Below are 20,675 nucleotides of genomic sequence, written 5' to 3' on the forward strand. Positions count from 1 at the left end.
CTTTGACCCAAAATGGCCGACTTCCTGTTGGTTGTAGGCTGTTGCTCCAAGAGGATTTTTTGTTCGCCCGAAGATTTAGAATATATGTAACGATTTTCATGAAGATTGATGACGTGCAGTGGCGGGGCATCGTAAATAGGTGGCGCTCTCATTCAATTTTGCCCGAACAGTCCCAAGCACCCCAAAATATCAAATTTTTTCGCATTCCTTTGGGGGGGTACACAAAAATAGGCGCGTTTTCATGCATGTTCAGGTCCCCAAAAATGCCTCCAATGTTTAAGAAGAAGAATAATAAGAAGAAGAAGAAGAAGAAGAAGAATAAGGAAAAAACGGAGCAATTACAACAGGCCTTCGCACCGCCTTCGGTGCTCGGGCCTAATAAGGAAGAAACGGAGCAATTACAACAGGCCTTCGCACCGCCTTCGGTGCTCGGGCCTAATTAAAGCTGCAAGCAGCGTTGGAGGCCCTCGCACCTCTGGCGCCGCTCCGGCCTATTGCACCGCCCCATCACCCCGCAACCTCCCTCCAGCAGCACAGCCGCTATCGCCCACAGCCATATACCCATTCTTCCAGAGTTTATCTCCATCAAGAGGTGATTTTCCTCATGAGAGGATCAGCTTGCACCTCAGCCTTTCCAGTGATGACATCTGAAGCATTCATGACCTTGTTTCTTACAAACTGTGTTGAATTCCCACAAACTGGAGCATGATTTTATCAAGAGGAAAATTCCACGTGGCCACTAGGTGGTGGTAAAGTTGTTGTAATGTAGGACCATGTTCAGGTTGGAACTCTATTGAGAACAGGAAAATATTAGCTCAATTGGTCAACTGACAGCAGGGTTAGTGCCACTTCCTGTATAATGGCGAATGATTTAAACCATCACAGAAAGCCATTTTAATGATGCTGTAAGACGTCAGTCATATTTTCAACCATAAGTTCATGAAGGATGATATTAATGAGTTAGAATTAGTTATACAGATGATAAAGGTTAAAATGGTGGGACTTCCTTTTCCCAGGGGGCGGGGCTATGGTGTTGAGAACATAAGGACATGAAGAGGCATTTTTGTTTGTCCTGTCATGTTACATAAATATGCCACATTTTATCATGTCGTTCAAAGCAGTGGTTGGAGCTGATAGATTAAATATTTATAGGGGGCGCTGTAGAGCCATATTACCAGCATATATCTATTTGAATCAGTTCCAGGCCTGACCACTGTCCTCCCTGCCAAGTTTGGTGGAGATCAGGAGTACATTGGGTCAGTTAGAAGTACTTCCTGTTTAATGGCGGTGGATGCCATTCGCCATGGTTTTGCTTGGCGAGGGAACTTGAGGTTTTTTTCTGTAGTATCATGAAAGGGTTTGACCTGATCTGAAGCACTTTTGAGTGTGTGAGATTCATTCCTAAAAAGAGGGACCCCGGTGTCTGAAAAAGGCACTTCCTGTTTCAAATGGGCGGGGCTTAGGCCAAGACCAAAAGTAGTAGCATGTATCTGTTCAGTAGCTGACCCTGATGAATCACTGTAAGTGTCATATTGATTGGATGAAAATTGAGGGATTTATACTGATTAATGATGTCATGGCGTCTTATCCAAGCTTGTAATGGCACCACGGTGTCACCGTGCAGCGTTGAGCAATGTCCAGATGACAACATCTGGACATGTAGATGTGGTCGGCATGGAACTGAAGTGAAACATGGGCAGTTTGGTGGAGGCTGAGTGTTGTATGTCAGACATAATCGATTCTGTGCATGATGGCGAAACATCAAAACTTGATGAGGCGCCGCCGCTGAACACCACCTCCTATTAGAAAATTTTCAATAACTTTTAACCACACATGCCTCTGGAGTGTTCAGACTGAGTTTGAGGTAAATACGCTAAAATCTGTAGGAGGAGTTCGTTCAAATGCAAGGCAAAGAAACATGCAAAAATGACCCCAAAAATGACACTTTTTTCAAAATGGCCGACTTCCTGTTGAAGTTATCATATAGGTCCAAGAGGCTTTTTTGTACATCTTCCCAAGTTCTATCAATATTCTGGATTTCAGCCATATCGGTCAATGTAGTGGGCAGTTATGATCAATTAAATATTTGTAGGGGGCGCTATAGAGCCATATTGCAATTTTTCCAGCATATGTCAATGTGGCTGAGTTCAAGGCCTGACCGCGTTCCTTCCTGCCAAGTTTGGTGGAGATCAACGTTACAATGGTTCAGTCACAAGTACTTCCTGTTTGATGGCGTCGGACCACTATTCGCCATGGTTACGTTTGGCGAAGGAACTTGAGATTTTTATTGTGGTATCATGAAAGGGTTTGACCTGTTGTGAAGCAGTTTCAAGGGTGTAAGTTTCATTCCTGAGGGGATGGACCCCGGCGTCTGAAAAAAAGCACTTCCTGTTGAAAGTGGGCGGGGCTTAGGGCTAGACCAGAATTGGTGATATGAATCTGTTCAGGGCCGGACCCTGATTAATCCCTGCAAGTCTGATGGGGATTGGATCAGAATTGAGGGATTTATAGTGATTTATGATGTCATGGCGTCTTATCGAAGTTCGCCATGGCGCAACGGTCTCGCCCTGCAGCGTAGAGCAACAGTTTTCACTGGATATCATCACCAACTTGTTTTCTGCTGTCTGACCCAGTTTGGACCTGGTTGTGTCCAAAACTTCAGATAAATCGGTCTCCAAGTAAAAACCATGACTTTCTGTCACCAGGGGGCGTGGCCAATTCATAACCCAAATATTGACGTGTAGATGTGTTCAGGATCGGACTGGCATCATACATGGCCATTTTGGTTCAGATACATTGTTTTATGTGGAAGTTATATCACTTTCGTTCTTCACGGCGAGAAGTCAAACTTTGAGGCCCCACCCCCTCCATGCCCTTTCTCCTATTAGAAAACTTTCAATAACTTTTAAAGAGACATGTCTTCTGGACATCCTGAGCTATTTTGGTAGCGGTACGAAGAAATCTCTGGGAGGAGATAGATTTTGAAAATGTCAGTAAAACGCCAAAATGGCGACTTTGACCCAAAATGGCCGACTTCCTGTTGGTTTTAGGCTGTTACTCCAAGAGGATTTTTTGTTCGCCCGAACATTTGGAATACATGTAGCGATTTTCATAAAGATTGATGAGGTGCAGTGGCAGGGCATCATAAATAGGTGGCGCTCTCATTCAATTTTGCCCGAACAGTCCCGAGCACCACAAAATACGTAAATTTACACATTCCCTTGGGGGGGTACGCAAAATTAGGCGCGTTTTCGCGCATGTTCAGGTCCCCTAAAATGCAATTTACTTTTGACAAGAAGAAGAAGAATAAGGAAGAAACGGAGCAATTACAATAGGCCTTCGCACCGCCTTCGGTGCTCGGGCCTAATAAGGAAGAAACGGAGCAATTACAACAGGCCTTCGCACCGCCTTCGGTGCTCGGGCCTAATTAAAGCTGCAAGCAGCGTTGGAGGCCTTCGCACCTCTGGCGCCGCTTCGGCCTATTGCACCGCCCCATGATCCCGCAACCTCCCTCCAGCAGTACAGCCGCTATCGCCCACAGCCATATACCCATTCTTCCAGAGCTTATCTCCATCAAGAGGTGAGTTTCCGTATGAGAGGATCAACTTGCACCTCAGCCTTTCCAGTGACGACATCTGAAGGATTCATGACCTTGTGTCTTACAAACTGTGTTGAATTCCCACAAACTGGAGCATGATTTTATCAAGAGGAAAATTCCACGTGGCCACTAGGTGGTGGTAAAGTTGTTTTAATGTAGGACCATGTTCAGGTTGGAACTCTAATGAGAACAGGAAAATATTAGCTCAATTGGTCAACTGACAGCAGGGTTAGTGCCACTTCCTGTATAATGGCGAATGATTTAAACCATCACAGAAAGCCATTTTAATCATGATGCTGTAAGAAGTCAGTCATATTTTCAACCGTGAGTTCATGAAGGATGATAGTAATGACTGTTAATTGGTTTAAAATGTATTAAGAGGTTAAAATGGTGGGACTTCCTGTTTCCATGGGGTGGGGCTATGGCGTTGACAACATCAGTACATGAAAAGGCTTGTTTGAATGTCCTGGCATGTTATATAAATATGCCATATTTCGTCAATGTCAGTCAAAGCAGTACTTGAGGCTGATAGATTAAATATTTATAGGGGGCACTAGAAAGCCATATTACCAGCATATGTGTATTTGAATCAGTTCCAGGCCTGACCACTGTCCTCCCTACTGAGTTTGGTGGAGATCAGAAGTACATTGGGTCAGTTACAAGTACTTCCTGTTTCACAGCGAATTATATAACCATCACAGGAAGCCATTTTGATCATCATTTTGCAAGAAGCCAGTCATATTTTCAACCATGAGTTCATGAAGGATGATATTAATGAGTTTGAATTGATTTTAGAGGTATTAAAGGCTTAAAATGGTGGGACGTCCTGTTCCCAGGGGGCGGGGCTATGGCGTTGACTACATCAGGACATGAAGAGGCTTTTTTGTTTGTCCTGGCATGGTATATAAATATGCCACATTTTATCGATGTCGTTGAAAGCAGTGGTTGGAGCTGATAGATTAAATATTTATAGGGGGCGCTATAGAGCCACATAACCAGCATATGTCTATTTGAATCAGATCCAGGCCAGACCACTGTCCTCCCTGCAGAGTTTGGTGGAGATCGGGAGTACATTGGGTCAGTTACAAGTACTTCCTGTTTCATGGCGGTGGACGCCATTCGCCATGGTTTTCCTTAGCGAAGGAACTTGAGGGCTTTTTTCTGTAGTATCATGAAAGGGTTTGACCTGATCTGAAGCACTTTAGAATGTGTGAGACTCATTCCTGAAGAGAGGGACCCCGTGTCTGAAAAGGGCATTTCCTATTTCAAGTGGGCGGGGCTTTGGCCAAGACCAGAAGTAGTTGTATGTATCTGTTCAGGAGCAGACCCTGATTAATCACTGTAAGTGTGATGGTGATTGGATGAAAATTGAGGGATTTATACTGATTAATGATGTCATGGCGTCTTATCCAAGTTTGTCTTGGCGCCACGGTCTCGCCATGCAGCGATGAGCAATGTCCACGTGACAACATCTGGACATGTAGATATGGTTGGCCTGGAACTGAAGTGAAACATGTGCAGTTTGGTACAAAATGAGTGTTGTATGTCAGAAATAATGGATTCCGTGCGTGATGGCGAAACATCAAAACTTGATGAGGCGCCGCCGCTGAACGCCACCTCCTATTAGAAAATTTTCAATAACTTTTGACCACACCTGCCTCTGGAGTGTTCAGACTGAGTTTAAGGTAAATACGATAAAATCTGTAGGAGGAGTTTGTTCAAATGCAAGGCAAAGAAACAGGCAAAAATGACCCCAGAAATGACACTTTTTTCAAAATGGCCGACTTCCTGTTGAAGATATCATTTAGGTCCAAGAGGCTTTTTTGTACATCCTTCCAAGTTCTATCAATATACCGGATTTCAGCCATATCGCTCAATGTAGTGGGCAGATATGATCAATTAAATATTTGTAGGGGGCGCTATTGAGCCATATTGCAATTTTTGCAGCATATGTCAATGCCACTGAGTTCCCGACCTGACTGCACTTCTTCCTGACAAGTTTGGTGGTGATCAACGTTACAATGGGTCAGTTTCAAGTACTTCCTGTTTGATGGCGTCGGACCACTATTCGCCATGGTTACGTTTGGCAAAGGAACTTGAGATTTTTATTGTGATATCATGAAAGGGTTTGACCTGTTGTGAAGCACTTTCAAGTGTGTAGGTTTTATTCCTGAGGAGATGGACCCCGGCGTCTGACAAAAAGCACTTCCTGTTGAAAATGGGCGGGGCTTAGGGCTTGTCTGGAATTGGTCATATGGATCTGTTCAGGGCCGGACCCTGATTAATCCCTGCAAGTCTGATGGGGATTGGATCAGAATTGAGGGATTTATAGTGATTTATGATGTCATGGCGTCTTATCAAAGTTCGCCATGGCGCCACGGTCTCGCCCTGCAGTGTAGAGCAATAGTTCTCACTGGATGTCATCACCAACTTGTTTTCTGCTGTCTCACCCAGTTTGGACCTGGTTGTGTCCAAAACCTCAAATAAGTGGCTCTCTGAGTAAAAACCATGATTTACTGTCGCCAGGGGGCGTGGCCAATTCATAACCCAAATATTGACATGTAGATGTGTTCAGGGTGGGACTGGCATCATACATGGCCATTTTGGTTCAGATATATTGTTTTATGTGGAAGTTATATCACTTTCGTTCTTCACGGCGAGACGTCAAACATTGAGGCCCCACCCCCTCCATGCCCTTTCTCCTATTAGAAAACTTTCAATAACTTTTAAAGACACATGCCTTCTGAACATCCTGAGCTATTTTGGTAGCGTTATGATGAAATCTCTAGGAGGAGATAGATTTTGAAAATTTCAGTAAAACGCCAAAATGGCGAATTTGACCCAAAATGGCCGACTTCCTGTTGGTTTTAGGCTGTTGCTCCAAGAGGGTTTTTTGTTCGCCCGAGCATTTAGAATACATGTAGCAATTTTTATAAAGACTGATGACGTGCAGTGGCGGGGCATCATAAATAGGTGGCGCACTCATTCAATTTTGCCCGAACAGTCCCGAGCACCCCAAAATACGTAAATTTACGCATTCCTTTGGGGGGGTACGCAAAACTAGGCGCGTTTTCACGCATGTTCAGGTCCCCTACCATGCGATTTACTTTTGAGAAGAAGAATAATAAGAAGAAGAAGAATAAGGAAAAAACGGAGCAATTACAACAGGCCTTCGCACCGCCTTCGGTGCTCGGGCCTAATAAGGAAAAAACGGAGCAATTACAACAGGCCTTCGCACCGCCGTCGGTGCTCGGGCCTAATAAGGAAAAAACGGAGCAATTACAACAGGCCTTCGCACCGCCTTCGGTGCTCGGGCCTAATTAAAGCTGCAAGCAGCGTTGGAGGCCCTCGCACCTCTGGCGCCGCTTCGGCCTATTGCACCGCCCCATCGACCAACAGCCCCACTCCAGCAACACAGCCGCTCTTTCCCAGAGCCATAAACCCATTCTTCCAGAGTTTATCTCCATCAAGAGGTGATTTTCGTCATGAGAGGATCAGCTTGCACCTCAGCCTTTCCAGTCATGGGATCTGAAGCATTCATGACCTTGTTTCATACAAACTGTGTTGAACTCACACAAACCGGAGCATGATGTCATCAAGAGGAAAATTCCACGTGGCCACTAGGTGGCGCTATAGTCGTTTTCATGTAGAACCATGTTCAGGTTGGAACTGTAATGAGAACAGGAAAATATCAGTTCAACTGGTCAACTGACAGCAGAGCTAGAGCCACTTCCTGTTTCATGGCGAATGATATAACCATAGGGGGCGCTATAGAGCCAAATAACCAGCATATGTCTATTTGAATCAGTTCCAGGCCTGACCACTGTCCTCCCTGCAAAGTTTGGTGGAGAACAGGAGTACATTGGGTCAGTTACAAGTACTTCCTGTTTCATGGCGGTGGACGCCATTTGCCATGTTTTGCTTGAGGAAGGAACTTGAGGTTTTTTTTCTCTAATATCATGAAAGGGTTTGAACTGATCTCAAGCACTTTTGAGTGTGTGAGGTTAATCCCTGCCGAGAGGGACCCTGCTGCAGGAAAAAGGCACTTCCTGTTTCATGTGGGCGGGGCTTAGGCCAAGACCAGAAGTAGTTACATGTATCTGTTAAGGAGCAGACTCTGATTAATCAGTGCAAGTGTGATGCTGATTGGATGAAAATTGAGGGATTTATACTCAATAATGATGTCATGGCATCTTATCCAACCTTGTGATGGCGCCACGGTCTCGCCATGCAGCGTTGAGCAATGTCCAGATGACAACATCTGGACATGTAGATGTGGTCGGCATGGAGCTGAAGTGAAACATGTGCAGTTTGGTGCAAAATGAGTGTTGTATTTCAGAAATAATGGATTCCATGCTTGATGGCGAAACATCAAAACTTGATGAGGCGCCGCCGCTGAACGTCACCTCCTATTAGAAAATTTTCAATAACTTTTGACCACGCATGCCTCTGGAGTGTTCAGACTGAGTTTGAGGTGAATACGATAAAATCTGTAGGAGGAGTTCGTTCAAATGCAAGGCAAAGAAACATGCAAAAATGACCCCGGAAATGACAATTTTTTCAAAATGGCCGACTTCCTGTTGAAGTTATCATATAGGTCCTGGAGGCTTTTTTGTACATCCTTCCAAGTTCTATCAATATACTGGACTTCAGCCATATTGGTCAATGTAGTGGGCAGATATGATCAATTAAATATTTGTAGGGGGCGCTATAGGGCTATATTGCAATTTTTGCAGCATATGTCAATGCGGCTGAGTTCCCAACCTGACCGCGTTCCTTCCTGCCAGGTTTGGTCGAGATCAGCAGTACAATGGGTCACTTAGAAGTACTTCCTGTTTGATGGCGTCGGAGCACTATTCGCCATGGTTACGTTTGGCGAAGCATCTTGAGATTTTTATTGTGGTATCATGAAAGGGTTTGACCTGTTGTGAAGCACTTTCAAGTCTGTAAGTTTCATTCCTGAGAAGATGGATCCCTGCGTATGAAAAAAAGCACTTCCTGTTGGAAGTGGGCGGGGCTTAGGGCTAGTCTGGTATTGGTCATATGGATCCGTTCAGGGCGGGATGCTGATTAATCTCTGCAAGCCTGATGGGGATTGGATTAGAATTGAGGGATTTATAGCGATTTATGATGTCATGGCGTCTTATCGAAGTTCGCCATGGCGCCACGGTCTCGCCCTGCAGCGTAGAGCAATGGTTTTCACCAGATATCATCACCAACTTGTTTTCTGCTGTCTGACCCAGTTTGGACCTGGTTGTGTCCAAAACGTCAGATAAGTGGGTCTCCAAGTAAAAACCATGACTTCCTGTCACCAGGGGGCGTGGCCAATTCATAACCCAAATATTGACATGTAAATGTGTTCAGGATGGGACTGGCATCATACATGGCCATTTTGGTTCAGATACATTGTTTTATGTGGAAGTTATATCACTTTCGTTCTTCACGGCGAGACACCAAACTTTGAGGCCCCACCCCCTCCATGCCCTTTCTCCTATTAGAAAACTTTCAATAACTTTTAAAGACACATGCCTTCTGGACATCCTGAGCTATTTTGGTAGCGGTACGATGAAATCTCTAGGAGGAGATAGATTTTGAAAATGTCAGTAAAACGCCAAAATGGCGACTTTGATCCAAAATGGCCGACTTCCTGTTGGTTGTAGGCTGTTGCTCCAAGAGGATTTTTTGTTCGCCCGAACATTTAGAATATATGTAGCGATTTTCATAAAGATTGATGATGTGCAGTGGCGGGGCATATTAAATAGGTGGCGCTCTCATTCAATTTTGCCCGAACAGTCCCAAGCACCCCAAAATATCAAATTTTTCGCATTCCTTTGGGGGGGTACACAAAAATAGGTGCGTTTTCGTGCATGTTCAGGTCCCCAAAAATGCCTCCAATGTTTAAGAAGAAGAAGAAGAAGAAGAAGAAGAAGAAGAAGAAGAAGAAGAAGAAGGAAGAAACGGAGCAATTACAACAGGACTTCGCACCGCCTTCGGTGCTCGGGCCTAATTAAAGCCGCAAGCGGCATCCATCGGGTCCGAGCGGCTTGGACCCCGCCACCCAATGTCGCCATGACAACAGGTGGTGTAATGCGTTAAGGACCCAACCTGTATGAATCATGTCAAGTTTGGTGCAGTTCCCATGTATTCCTATGGAGATATGAGCAAACCGTGTTTCATGGCGAGAAGGCTTTTTCCGTTGGTTGCCACGGTTACAGGGTTTTTCCTATTAGAAAGATTTGAATAGCGTTTGGTCCCCAACTTGTCAGGAACGTTCTCACCAAGTTTGGAGTCGGTTGCCACGGTAACACGCTTTCTGCTATTAGAAAGATTTGAATAGCGTTTGGTCCCCAACTTGTCAGGAAGCTTCCCACCAAGTTTGGAGTCAATCGCACGAATCCCCTCAGAGTAGTTCGTTCAAGTACGATGTGTGTAAAGTGCCAAAAATGGCAAAAAAATGGCCGTACACGCCAAGATGGCGGGCACCACGTTGCCATGGCAACAGGTGTTAAATTGACTTTTTTGCTTGACTCGGGGTGGTACACGTGTGTGCCGAGTTTCGTGTTCCTACGTGGAAGTAGACTTTTGGGACCCCATTCATTTGGGGAATTTCATTTTTTTTCTAGGTGGCGCTGTTGAGCCACTTTTGCATTGAAGTGTATGCAGACCTTAGAATATAGCCATTTTCGCGGGGCTTGACGTGTGTGCCAAGTTTCACAACTTTTCATGGGTGTTTAGGGGGTCAAATTAGGCCTCGAAGCGCTTAGAAGGAGGAGGAGGAGGAGAATAATAAACATTTCAGGAACAATAGGGCCCCGCCATACTTTGTATGGCTCGGACCCTAATAAACATTTCAACTACAATAGGGTCTCGCCATACTTTGTATGGCTCGGACCCTAATAAAGCCGCAAGCGGCACCCATCGGGTCCGAGCCTCCTGGCCCCCGCCACCCGTGTCATTCACCTTTTTAGCTCAAGCCATAAGAGCGTGGCGTGACGTATGTGTCACATACAGTTTCTGAGACAGTTCGTTTCAATTTATGGAATAAAGTTTGTTCAAAATCCTGTTGAACACAATGTCATACTTGTCCTCTGTTCCCTAATAGATACCCAGAAGCAGAAAACCATATTATATTAATTTTAATATATCATATGGTAATAAATGGTAGATACCATTATTTACATTTTGTTAAAGGGCCAAATCATATTTAAAAATGTGTACTTTTCTTACCATTTTTTCATGGGACAGGCATAGATGGGTTAACTCAGCACGGTTTACCTGTGTGATTGTTTTCAAATAATGTATATGGAGGTGGCTGAGTCCTAAACAATAGAAAGCCAGCACTTCTCTCCAACCAGAGGGAACCTATTTCCATGGCAACAGGTGTTTTCATGTGTTAAGGACCTAACAAGTATGAATACTGTCAACTTTGGTGCAGATCCCATGTATTTGTTTGCAGATATGAGCTAACCATCACAAATCATTGTGCAGTTAGTGTCATGGACAATTCACTCAGTCATAAGAAGTTGAAAATTAGTGACAAGCTTACACTGCTGATAGAGAAATAATAGACAAACTACTGTATGAAGCCCAAAGACACTAGAAAAATTACAGTTTTGCTTCAGTAGAGAGAAAATGTTAGTGGATGACATTAAATAGATGATGCATAGAAGCTTCCTCATTCCCTTAAATCCACAGTTTTGTTGTGGATTTAAGGGATGTATATATATATAGATATATATACATATATATATAGTACAGCCATTGAAGACCCATCTCTTTTGAATACATTCGATGAGTGTTTCAGAACATTTGTGTTGTAAATCAGCTGAAGAAGACCAGATATTAAATAACTATTATGTTTTTTTCATTTTAGTTTTTTCCATTGTATTTCTGCACTTTTTACAAATTGAGATCATGTGCCTTGTTTTCCAGTAAATGACTGAAACGTGTTTTATTATTATATTCCATTTATAAAGGCAGATTTAAAATAAATATATTGGGTCATTTGAAACCAATTGTTAGTAGTTTAATAACCCATATTTTAATATATATATATAACTATATAACTATACAGCCAGGTCATTTTAATCCATTTTTAGAGTAGAAAATATTAACCAATGTGCTGGGTCCAACACATAACCCATTCCTGCTGATTTAAAATAAAGCAGTGCCAAGTCGATCCATATTTGACCCAGCAGCAGGGTTAAGATTGGGTTATTTTTGAACCCAGCAGTTTTTAGAGTATGTGTGTGTATACATGTATGTACATACATATACACACACCACACATCCTTTAACAGACAATGCCTCAACAGCAGGATTAATGACAAAGACAGCTTGGTCCTGCTGGATATAAGTCATAATATTAGTTTAAGAAAACAAAGAAAAAAGATGTGATTGTTAAGAAAATATTAATTATTCAGTTATTCTGCTTATGTCAGTGCCTGGTGTTAGTTCATATTTAACAATAGTTTTATGATTAGAACAATAAACAGGGTTACAGATGTAATTATTATTAAGCTCACATAACAAAAAGTGGATGGTATTAGGTATTATATAGTGATATAATAGTGTTGCCTTCTATACATTAGGATAATAAAATGGCAGTCATCATTCGAAGCATCTACAGACACTTGTCCAAGTTGAGGACCTGAAAGTGGGGTAAAATGTATTCTAAAATATTACACTGCCGCAGATCACGTGACTACCTGCAGTCACCACAGCAACCTAAAAAATCTTTCCTTATATTGTATGTTATTATTTATTTTTTGTTTATCCATTTTTTGCTGAGTTCTGTTTAATCAGCCTGTTTGTTGTTTTTCTTGCACTGTTAAGACCTTCACACCGCAATGCATTGTGGTATAATTCTTTCCGGTCTTGTGTTGACAAGGATCTTAACTCTGATTGGATGACGTTCGGATTTTTGAAAGATGCACTTTTCGTCGGACATTTTGTGTGTCTGTAAACGAGCCTCGGTCTTTTCAGCTCAGCTTCTGAACAGACAGCACGTCCAGTTCATAGCAGACTGAAAAACTTTGCCTTCTTGTGGATTTATCCAGCAAACTTCGAACTTTTCGATCCAGGACACCTTCTTCAGCTTCTCGGACGTGTTTGTGGCTTTGCTTGGTAAGTTTAAGATTTTTATTAATGGAAAAGAAACTTTTTTCTACACCGTGTTAGCTTACAGCAGGTCGAAGTGGATTAATGTGACGTGTAACCTGTTAAATACTCTGCATTAAAATGATAGTTTATCACTATTATTATTATTTAAAGTGAACTAAAATAATAATGTCTTAACACTACTGTCCAAAGCAATCGAATATTTAGTAAAATAAATCCCCAGGATATATATTTAGGAGAAGCAAGCTAGGCTAGCTGGTGTTTTTTTTATTTTTTTTTTTTTTTAGGATCATGTTTCTGCTTGCTTTGTTTATTGCTGTGTGTTTCTGATTTAAGCTCCTTATTTGCTAAACATTTAACATTTATCACGTTTTTACTGTGATAATGGGGTGATTCCCTCTGCTAAAATACTTTATCATGATAGTTGTTACACTTAGATTAGTGAGGTGTGACATACAAGTTCGTGGTTCGATCATTCTGTGTTACAAGCATTACTTAGTGGCAATATAATTTAATTATGAATTTTCCACTTCTGATTTATGGAGAACGTAAAGTGACACAATGAATTAATTAAATATATCATTCAATAATTACTTAAATGTGTCATTATATAATTAAAATGATAATGACATACATAAATGTGTTATTAAATAATGAAAATGATAATTAAATACATAAATGTGTTATGAAATGTATCATTAATTAATTAAAATACAAATGAATATGTGTAAAAACATAATTATTTCTCTATTTCATTATTTATTTCTCTGGTGTTATATGTTTTTTTTAGAATCATGTTTGCTGGTTTATTGCGGTGTGTTTCTGGTTTAAGCTCCTTATTTGCTAAACATTTAATGCCGTTTTTACTGTGATAATGGGGTGATTCCCTCTGCTAAAATTCTTCATCATGATAGTTATTACACTTAGATTAGTGAGGTGTGACATACAAGTTTGTGGTTCAATCATTCTGTGTTACAAGCATTACTTAGTGGCAATATAATTTAATTATGAATTTGCCACTTCTGATTTATGGAGGACGTAAAGTGACACAATTGAATTAATTAAATATATCATTCAATAATTACTTAAATGTGTCATTATATAATTAAAATGATAATGACATACATAAATGTGTTATTAAATAATGAAAATGATTATTAAACACATAAATGTGTTATTAAATGTATCTTTAATTAATTAAAATACAAATGAATATATGTAAAAACATATAATTATTTATGAAATAATTATAAATGTTTTTCAAATTGATCTTTTTATTGTATAAATTAACTTTTTAAATTTAAAATTATATGAATTAATCTATTCTCTCTTTTTTTTTAAACAATTTATCACTTCTTATGAAAATGCATATATTGCATCACCCTACTGGTCTTCCATAGGATTCTGCCTTGAATCATTCTTGGGACACTTATCAATCTGGCGAGCTGTGGCAGCAGCCTGGGTTACACACAAACGCAAGCAGCAACGAAATAAATAACATTAATCTAATCTATTATGCTTTGTTTCTACATCAATGCAGTTTCATCCATTCTTGCATCTCCATGTATCGTAGAAACAATAGGTTCAACACTCCTACTCTTTTGACATCTTTTGCAATTCACATGTCTGTTGTGTTTTGAGAGGGGTATGGCTTGATGATAGAACATGCCTGGGTCTCCGTTTGTGATTGGTTAGGAGGAAGTAATAACTGTAGTTTTAAGCTATACGATGGACTGTGAAGATGCACAACCCTATTGCACAATAGCATAAAATGGCCAGACCATTACTTAAAATATGTTTTTAAATGTTATCTATCATATATATATATATATATATATATATATATATATAGTCTAACTTATTTTGTCTCTGTTTTCCAGTACTTGTGTAAGATTGTTTGTGTGAGTGGGTGTGTTGCTCTCTGCTGGGTGTGTGTTTGTGTGTGCGCGCCAGGGTGCGTGTGTGTGTGGGTTGTTTTTTTTTCTAGAGATGCCGAGGAAGAAGAACTTCAGGATTTCGCAGGCGGCTCGGAGGAGGGCTGCTAGCAGACTGACCCTTGACGTTTCTCCTCAGCTTCCCATGGACCGCTGTGCACGTATGTATCCAAGCATTTTTAATTGGTTGTGATTCAGTGATTGACAATCAAGTGTGCACATATTCTGTGATTGTACTGATATGTTTTTTTCTGTATGTCTGTAGCGCATGGCACTGGGCACCGGCACAAGGTGAAGAGGTGGGAGGTGTCGGTGCTCACAGGGCGGCAGCACAAGTTGGTTCTTCCGTCGGAGTCCCACGGCAAAAAGGTAATGCTGTGTTTGAAATATACTAACGTAATAAAAACCCAAGTGAACAATACACGGTGCTAAAAATACCAACATCTTTTCATTCAGGTGGTTTTTGCTATTGGTGACTCCCATCTTCGAAGCCTTGCAGGTATGTACTTATATTTTTATGTTCAAAAAAGTATTAATGTACTGTATTAATGTATTTTATAAAATGTTACACAGACAAACAAATACAGTCGAAACTTTCTTTGTCTTTTAGATGGCATCGTGCGGTTGCCTGAGGGTCGTCTGGCGTGGGGGTTCATGTCAACGCCGGGGGCAAGCGCCACCGAGTTGAGAACTGAGGTGCTTCATGCTGAGGTGCCTCAGGATCCCGACTTGGTGTGTGTCTTGGCTCCGAGCAACGACTTGACCGCCAAGCACACCATCGGTCGTGCGGCTGCAGACTTCGAGCGGTACCTAGCCTCCGTCTGCAGTCGCTGGCCGAAGGTGTGTGTGCTGGACTTTCCTCCGAGGTTGACCGTTGAGGACTCCCTGCAAGAGCTCTACCGCCAGGAGTTCCACCGGGTGGCAGCCCGCATGGGTACTTGAAAATATGTGCTTGCGCTGTTGCATGTTTATCGCAGATTACATCAGAAATATGGCTGTAGTTTATCTTCAGTGTAGTGGTATATAGATGTCTAAATTCTGTTGTTTTACAAGCATAAAGAGCTCTGCTATGTGTTTTTGTTTAAGCTGTGAAGTACTTCCACATCGCGGACCACTTCCCCCGGCAGTGTCTCAACCTGTGGAGTCGCGATGGTGTAAGTAGAGCATTTTTCTTGTCATGGTTTGATGCAATCGTGTTCATGTCAGAGGCTGAGATGGAATCCAGGACCTTCTGATCTTGAGATGATAGACTATCTGTGTAGAGCTGTGTGTATCTAGTGAGAGATTTTGTGGAAAAAGATACATTTCATGAATGTCGTCCTCGTAGGTCCACCTGAGTGATGACGTCGGCATGGAGATCTTCGCCCAGCTGCTGTGGACGGTTGCTTACACGGTTGTCCTTTTAATTTTAAACAGTTAAATCGTCTTATGAAATATATGCAAGCATTCACTTGATGTAATTTTGCCTGCTGACCAAGTGTGGAAAAGGCATCTTGTTAATGATTATGTCTTTATTTTTTGATTAAAGCAACTGGAGACCGTGCCGCCAGCCCCGCCGGTGTCTCGTCCATCCCCACCTTCTCGCTTCACTCCCCGTGTGGTTGTGAAGGGAGAGGTGAGGGTGCGTCACAGCCCTGGCCCCGAGGAGTGGACTGTCGTTGGTCCGAGCGGCAAGGTAATAATATGGCATGAAATGTCACAGCTGTCAGACTCACATTTGATTGATTTTTCACAGACCAAAATCCCCTTTGTTTATTTTGTCTATATATTTTTTCTCTTTCAGTCCTCTGGAGGATGCAGTGCAGTTCAGCGGGAGGTTCGTATGATATTTGTATAGAAAAACATGAAGTGTAATATTTGCTGGAAGTTAAATGGTTAAAGCAGTAAAAGCCAACGTTTGTGTATATCTGTTTCTGTATTTCTAGCCGGCTGGCATCCCCCTGAATCCTGTGCTGTTCAGCAGTGAGATGTTGGAGGAGATGGAGAAGGTTTCTCCATCAAATCTGACATCTCCTGCTGACTTTGCTGGTGTTTCACCGCCAAAGGTAAATTGCATCCAGACAAACATGTGTTTAGGGGTTATCATAAAATGTTTTATTCTGAAAGTCTAAATGATTAACGATAGCCTTCTATAACGCTAAATGTGTTCTGTGTCCATATCATTTTGGACAGACGCTGCGTGTGAAACACCACTCCAAGAGGACTCGAAGGGTAAGTAGATTTTGGAAATAAATCTTTGTATTTATTATTTTTCCTGTGTTTGTGAAGTGAAATAAACTTTGTTTTCGTTTCTTTTCTATTTGAGGCCGCATCCAGCCGAGGGATTTCTTCTGACTCCAAGGCCGCTCTGGAGTCGAAGAAGGTAAGAAATGTAATTGTGCTTAAGATTTGTGTATTTTTGTGTGCGTGTGTGTGTCTGTGTGTGTATATGTGTATATAAATGTATACATGTATCATATGTGTGTATCATCTCTGAAGATGTGTCTTTGCAATTTTTGTCTTGAGGTCGGGGCAACGTCCAGGCATCCGGTCCCTTCTGGCCGCACTGACGAGAGGACGGTGAGTACCATTTACATGAACAATATCTGTAAAGTATATCTTATTTGTTAATTAAGGAAAAAACACATTTTTGATGTATTTAGGGCAGGGGTGGCCAACGTCGGTCCTCGAGAGCCACAATCCTGCAGGTTTTACATACATCCCTGCACCAACACACCTGACTCAAATTAAATGAATCCTACAGCCTATAAGGATCTGCACAATGACTCATGAGTTTAAGTCAGGTGTGTCGGTGCAGGGATGCATGTAAAACCTGCAGGATTGTGGCTCTCGAGGACCGACGTTGGCCACCCCTGATTTAGGGGTTTTGCTAAATTGTTTTAAAGTATCAATTTTACACATACTCAGCATGACAGAACAAATGTCAGTGCACAGACAGCAGTTTATTACACATGACAGTGATTAGAGCCCATTGCATGTTGATATCCTTTATGGTTAGGTTGAGACAACACAGAGCCCGGGTGTGTTGTCTTCTACTGATGAAGATGAGGCAACTACTGTGGAGGTAAGTGAGGTGAGTATGGGTAATGTTGATGTTGTTAGGGGTTCAGTTCACCAGGGGCACAGTCGGTTTAGGAATCCGGGAGTTCAGTGTATGGCGATAGGGTTGGTTAGTTTGGCCAGACATATGGTGTCTAGTGTGTTCAATTGGAAGACAGAAGATTTAGATTTAGCTCTGTGGTTAGGAGATCAGCTTTATACGCATCTGAAGGACGATGGTCTAATTCCTCCAGGAGAAGACTTTTTGATGATCCCAGAGTTGCCGAAAGAGCACGTTTTATACTGGCAGAACTTTAAGTTTGCGTTCCCTGAGACTGTTAGTGGTGATGTCACTGTGACTGAAGGAGAGTTCATTGAGTGTGGAGCATATGTGACTCTAGAACATGGGCTGGAAAGGATGTTATCTCAGTACCAGACATGTCTTTTGACCTTGTGTTCAAATACATGTGCGGTAATTTCTGCTAGTGGTAGGTTTGCTGTTGTTGATTCTCATTCACGCAGTGCTACTGGCATGGTGGATGTTAATGGTACCAGTGTAGTTTTGTACTTTGGTTCCATTAGGGAAGTGTTTGATCACTTTAGTTGTTTGGCAGTGATGTTTGGTGGTAGTAGCAAGCCTTTTGAAATAAATGGTGTTGATGTGAGTAGGGAGTGTGATGTGTCGAGTAGCTTATTTGTTGGTGAATCTGATGATGGCAATAAGCAACGTGTAAAACGTCAGCTGTCAGCAGATTGTGAAGAAATTGGCCTTTCCAGCCCATCTAAACATACACCAAAGAAAGGCCGTATTAATGTTTCGATGGTTGTTTCAGATGAGGAGTTTGCTGATGAGGAACAGGTTTTGGTAAGTCGGCAGGTTAGTTCAGATGTGGAAGTAGTCAGTGAAGGACATGAAAAGCTTATGTTTAACCCTCTCTGTGCAAATACTTGTCAAAGATTGTGTACCAAATTAAATATAGAGTATGAAAGTGTAAATAGCTCTGCCTCTAGTCGTGTCGGCGAATTAGGCGTTCCGTGCCAAAATAGAGACATAGTTGCTGATGGTAGCTGCTATTTTAGGGCTGTTTCTCAGGCAGTGAGTGGCACACAAAAGCATCACATCAAAATTAGGAGAGCGGTTGTTAAATATTTATTGAAAAATGATTTAAAATATAAAAGTAGTTTGAGAGAAGGTTATTCCTCTGTGGCAGATTACGTCGACAAATCAAAAATGCGTTACGTTAGCAGCTGGGCGACAGAATTAGAAATACAAGCCACAGCAGATTTATTAGGTATTAATGTCTTTACATTTAATGATGGTCGTTGGTTAAAGTATGGATGCAGTAGCAGTTGTGTGTCAGAAAAATCCATTTATTTAGAAAACTGCCTTGGTAATCATTATGAAACTGTAGTTTGCGTTAACGAACCCAAACTAGAAAGTTGTTATGGGTACTGTAAAGTAATGTTTCATCCGAAAGTGACACGTCAGTTTGCAAAAAGGACATAGAGCGCGACAGAGGTTTGAATCTTTCTAAATATAATAAGGTAATGAGAAGAACCCAAATTAGGAATATAAATAAACGAAAATATGCAATAGATGCATGTCACCGACAAAACCTGAAGGAGCAAAGGAAACTAAAATATGTTTTAGATGCGCGTCACTGTGAAAATGTGAAAGGCCGTTAAAAAATAAGATATACACTAGATGCGCGTCACCGTGAAAATGTGAAAGACAGTGCAAAAATAAGATATGCAAAAGATGCGCGTTATCGTGAAAATGTGAAAGGCCGAAGCAAAATAAAATATGCACTTGATGCGCGTCATCGTGAAAATGTTAAAGATCAAAGCAAAATAAAATATGCAAAAGATGCGCGTCATCGTGAAAATGTTAAAGATCAAAGCAAAATAAAATATGCAAAAGATGCGCGTCACCGAGAATCCGTGAAGGACCAAAGCAAAAGAAAATATGCAAAAGATGCGCGTCACAGAGAATTAGTCAAACGAGTTGTGAAATCAAAGAGACAAGAAATTAAAGTTAAAGACAAAACACAGAATATGGAGTTCTTCACTGAGAGGTTTTTAAACAAAGTTGAACATGGTCCTGAGTATATCTGTTGTGTCTGTTTCAGGCTGTTGTTTCCACATCAGGTGTTAAGTTGTAGAAAGGAAGCTTATAACAAGACTGCGGCCATAGCTTCTTTAGCAGATAGGTGTATTAAAACCGACTATTTACATGAATGTAGGGAGGATTGTGTTCAGCCGTGTAAGATTATGGCTTCAAGTAGAGGGCATCTTTGGATTTGTTACACTTGTCATCATAAAATTTCACATGAGCAAATGCCTGCTGAAAGTGTAACAAATAATTTGGTAGTAGATCCAGTTCCCCCAGAATTGGCTTGTTTGAATAGGTTAGAACAACATTTGATTGCTTTAAATATTCCGTTCATGAAAATGCTTGCATTACCCAAAGGTGGCCAAAATGGAGTTCATGGACCAGTAACCTGCGTTCCATCCAACGTAGTTCAAACATCTAAAATGTTGCCCCGATCAAATATGGAGGGCTCTTTATTGGCAGTAAAATTAAAACGTAAGTTAACTTATAAAGGCCATTATCAGTATGAGTTTGTGGATACGATGCATATTAGGCAAGCTTTACGGTTTTTAAAGCAATCAAATAAGTTTTATAAAGACATAGATTTTAATGAGGAATGGATTAATGAGTTGTGTGTCTTAGACCATCCTGAGGATGAAGAGAAGGAGAATGCAGAAGTAGACAATGCAGAAGTAGTTGAGAGTACTGGGGATGATGTTGAAGATAATGAGTTGCTGCATGATCGACAGCAACATTGCATGTTTTCAGATACGTGTCTAATGCCTGTAGATATTGGTCAGGAAGTTCTAGATCAGTATTTTGACAGTATAGTTAATGTTGCACCAGCTGAGGGTAATAATCCAGTTAAGTTGTTGACAGATCGAGAAAATGA

At 41.5% G+C, this 20,675-nt stretch overlaps 1 protein-coding gene across 1 annotated transcript; it reads left to right on the forward strand.

Annotated features, from left to right (window-relative positions):
- Positions 1 to 14,630: 14,630 nt before the first annotated feature.
- On the forward strand, positions 14,631 to 17,960 carry LOC121628572. The gene is made up of 14 exons (XM_041967656.1): positions 14,631 to 14,813; positions 14,918 to 15,021; positions 15,109 to 15,151; positions 15,263 to 15,586; positions 15,739 to 15,806; positions 15,980 to 16,045; positions 16,181 to 16,327; positions 16,436 to 16,468; positions 16,578 to 16,697; positions 16,825 to 16,863; positions 16,958 to 17,014; positions 17,158 to 17,211; positions 17,651 to 17,716; positions 17,946 to 17,960. The coding sequence occupies exons 1-14, from the start codon at positions 14,708 to 14,710 to the stop codon at positions 17,958 to 17,960; spliced, it is 1,242 nt and encodes a 413-aa protein (XP_041823590.1). The 5' UTR covers positions 14,631 to 14,707.
- Positions 17,961 to 20,675: the final 2,715 nt, after the last annotated feature.

The sequence above is a fragment of the Melanotaenia boesemani genome, chromosome 18, assembly GCF_017639745.1.
Source record: "Melanotaenia boesemani isolate fMelBoe1 chromosome 18, fMelBoe1.pri, whole genome shotgun sequence".
Classification (NCBI taxonomy): domain Eukaryota; kingdom Metazoa; phylum Chordata; class Actinopteri; order Atheriniformes; family Melanotaeniidae; genus Melanotaenia; species Melanotaenia boesemani.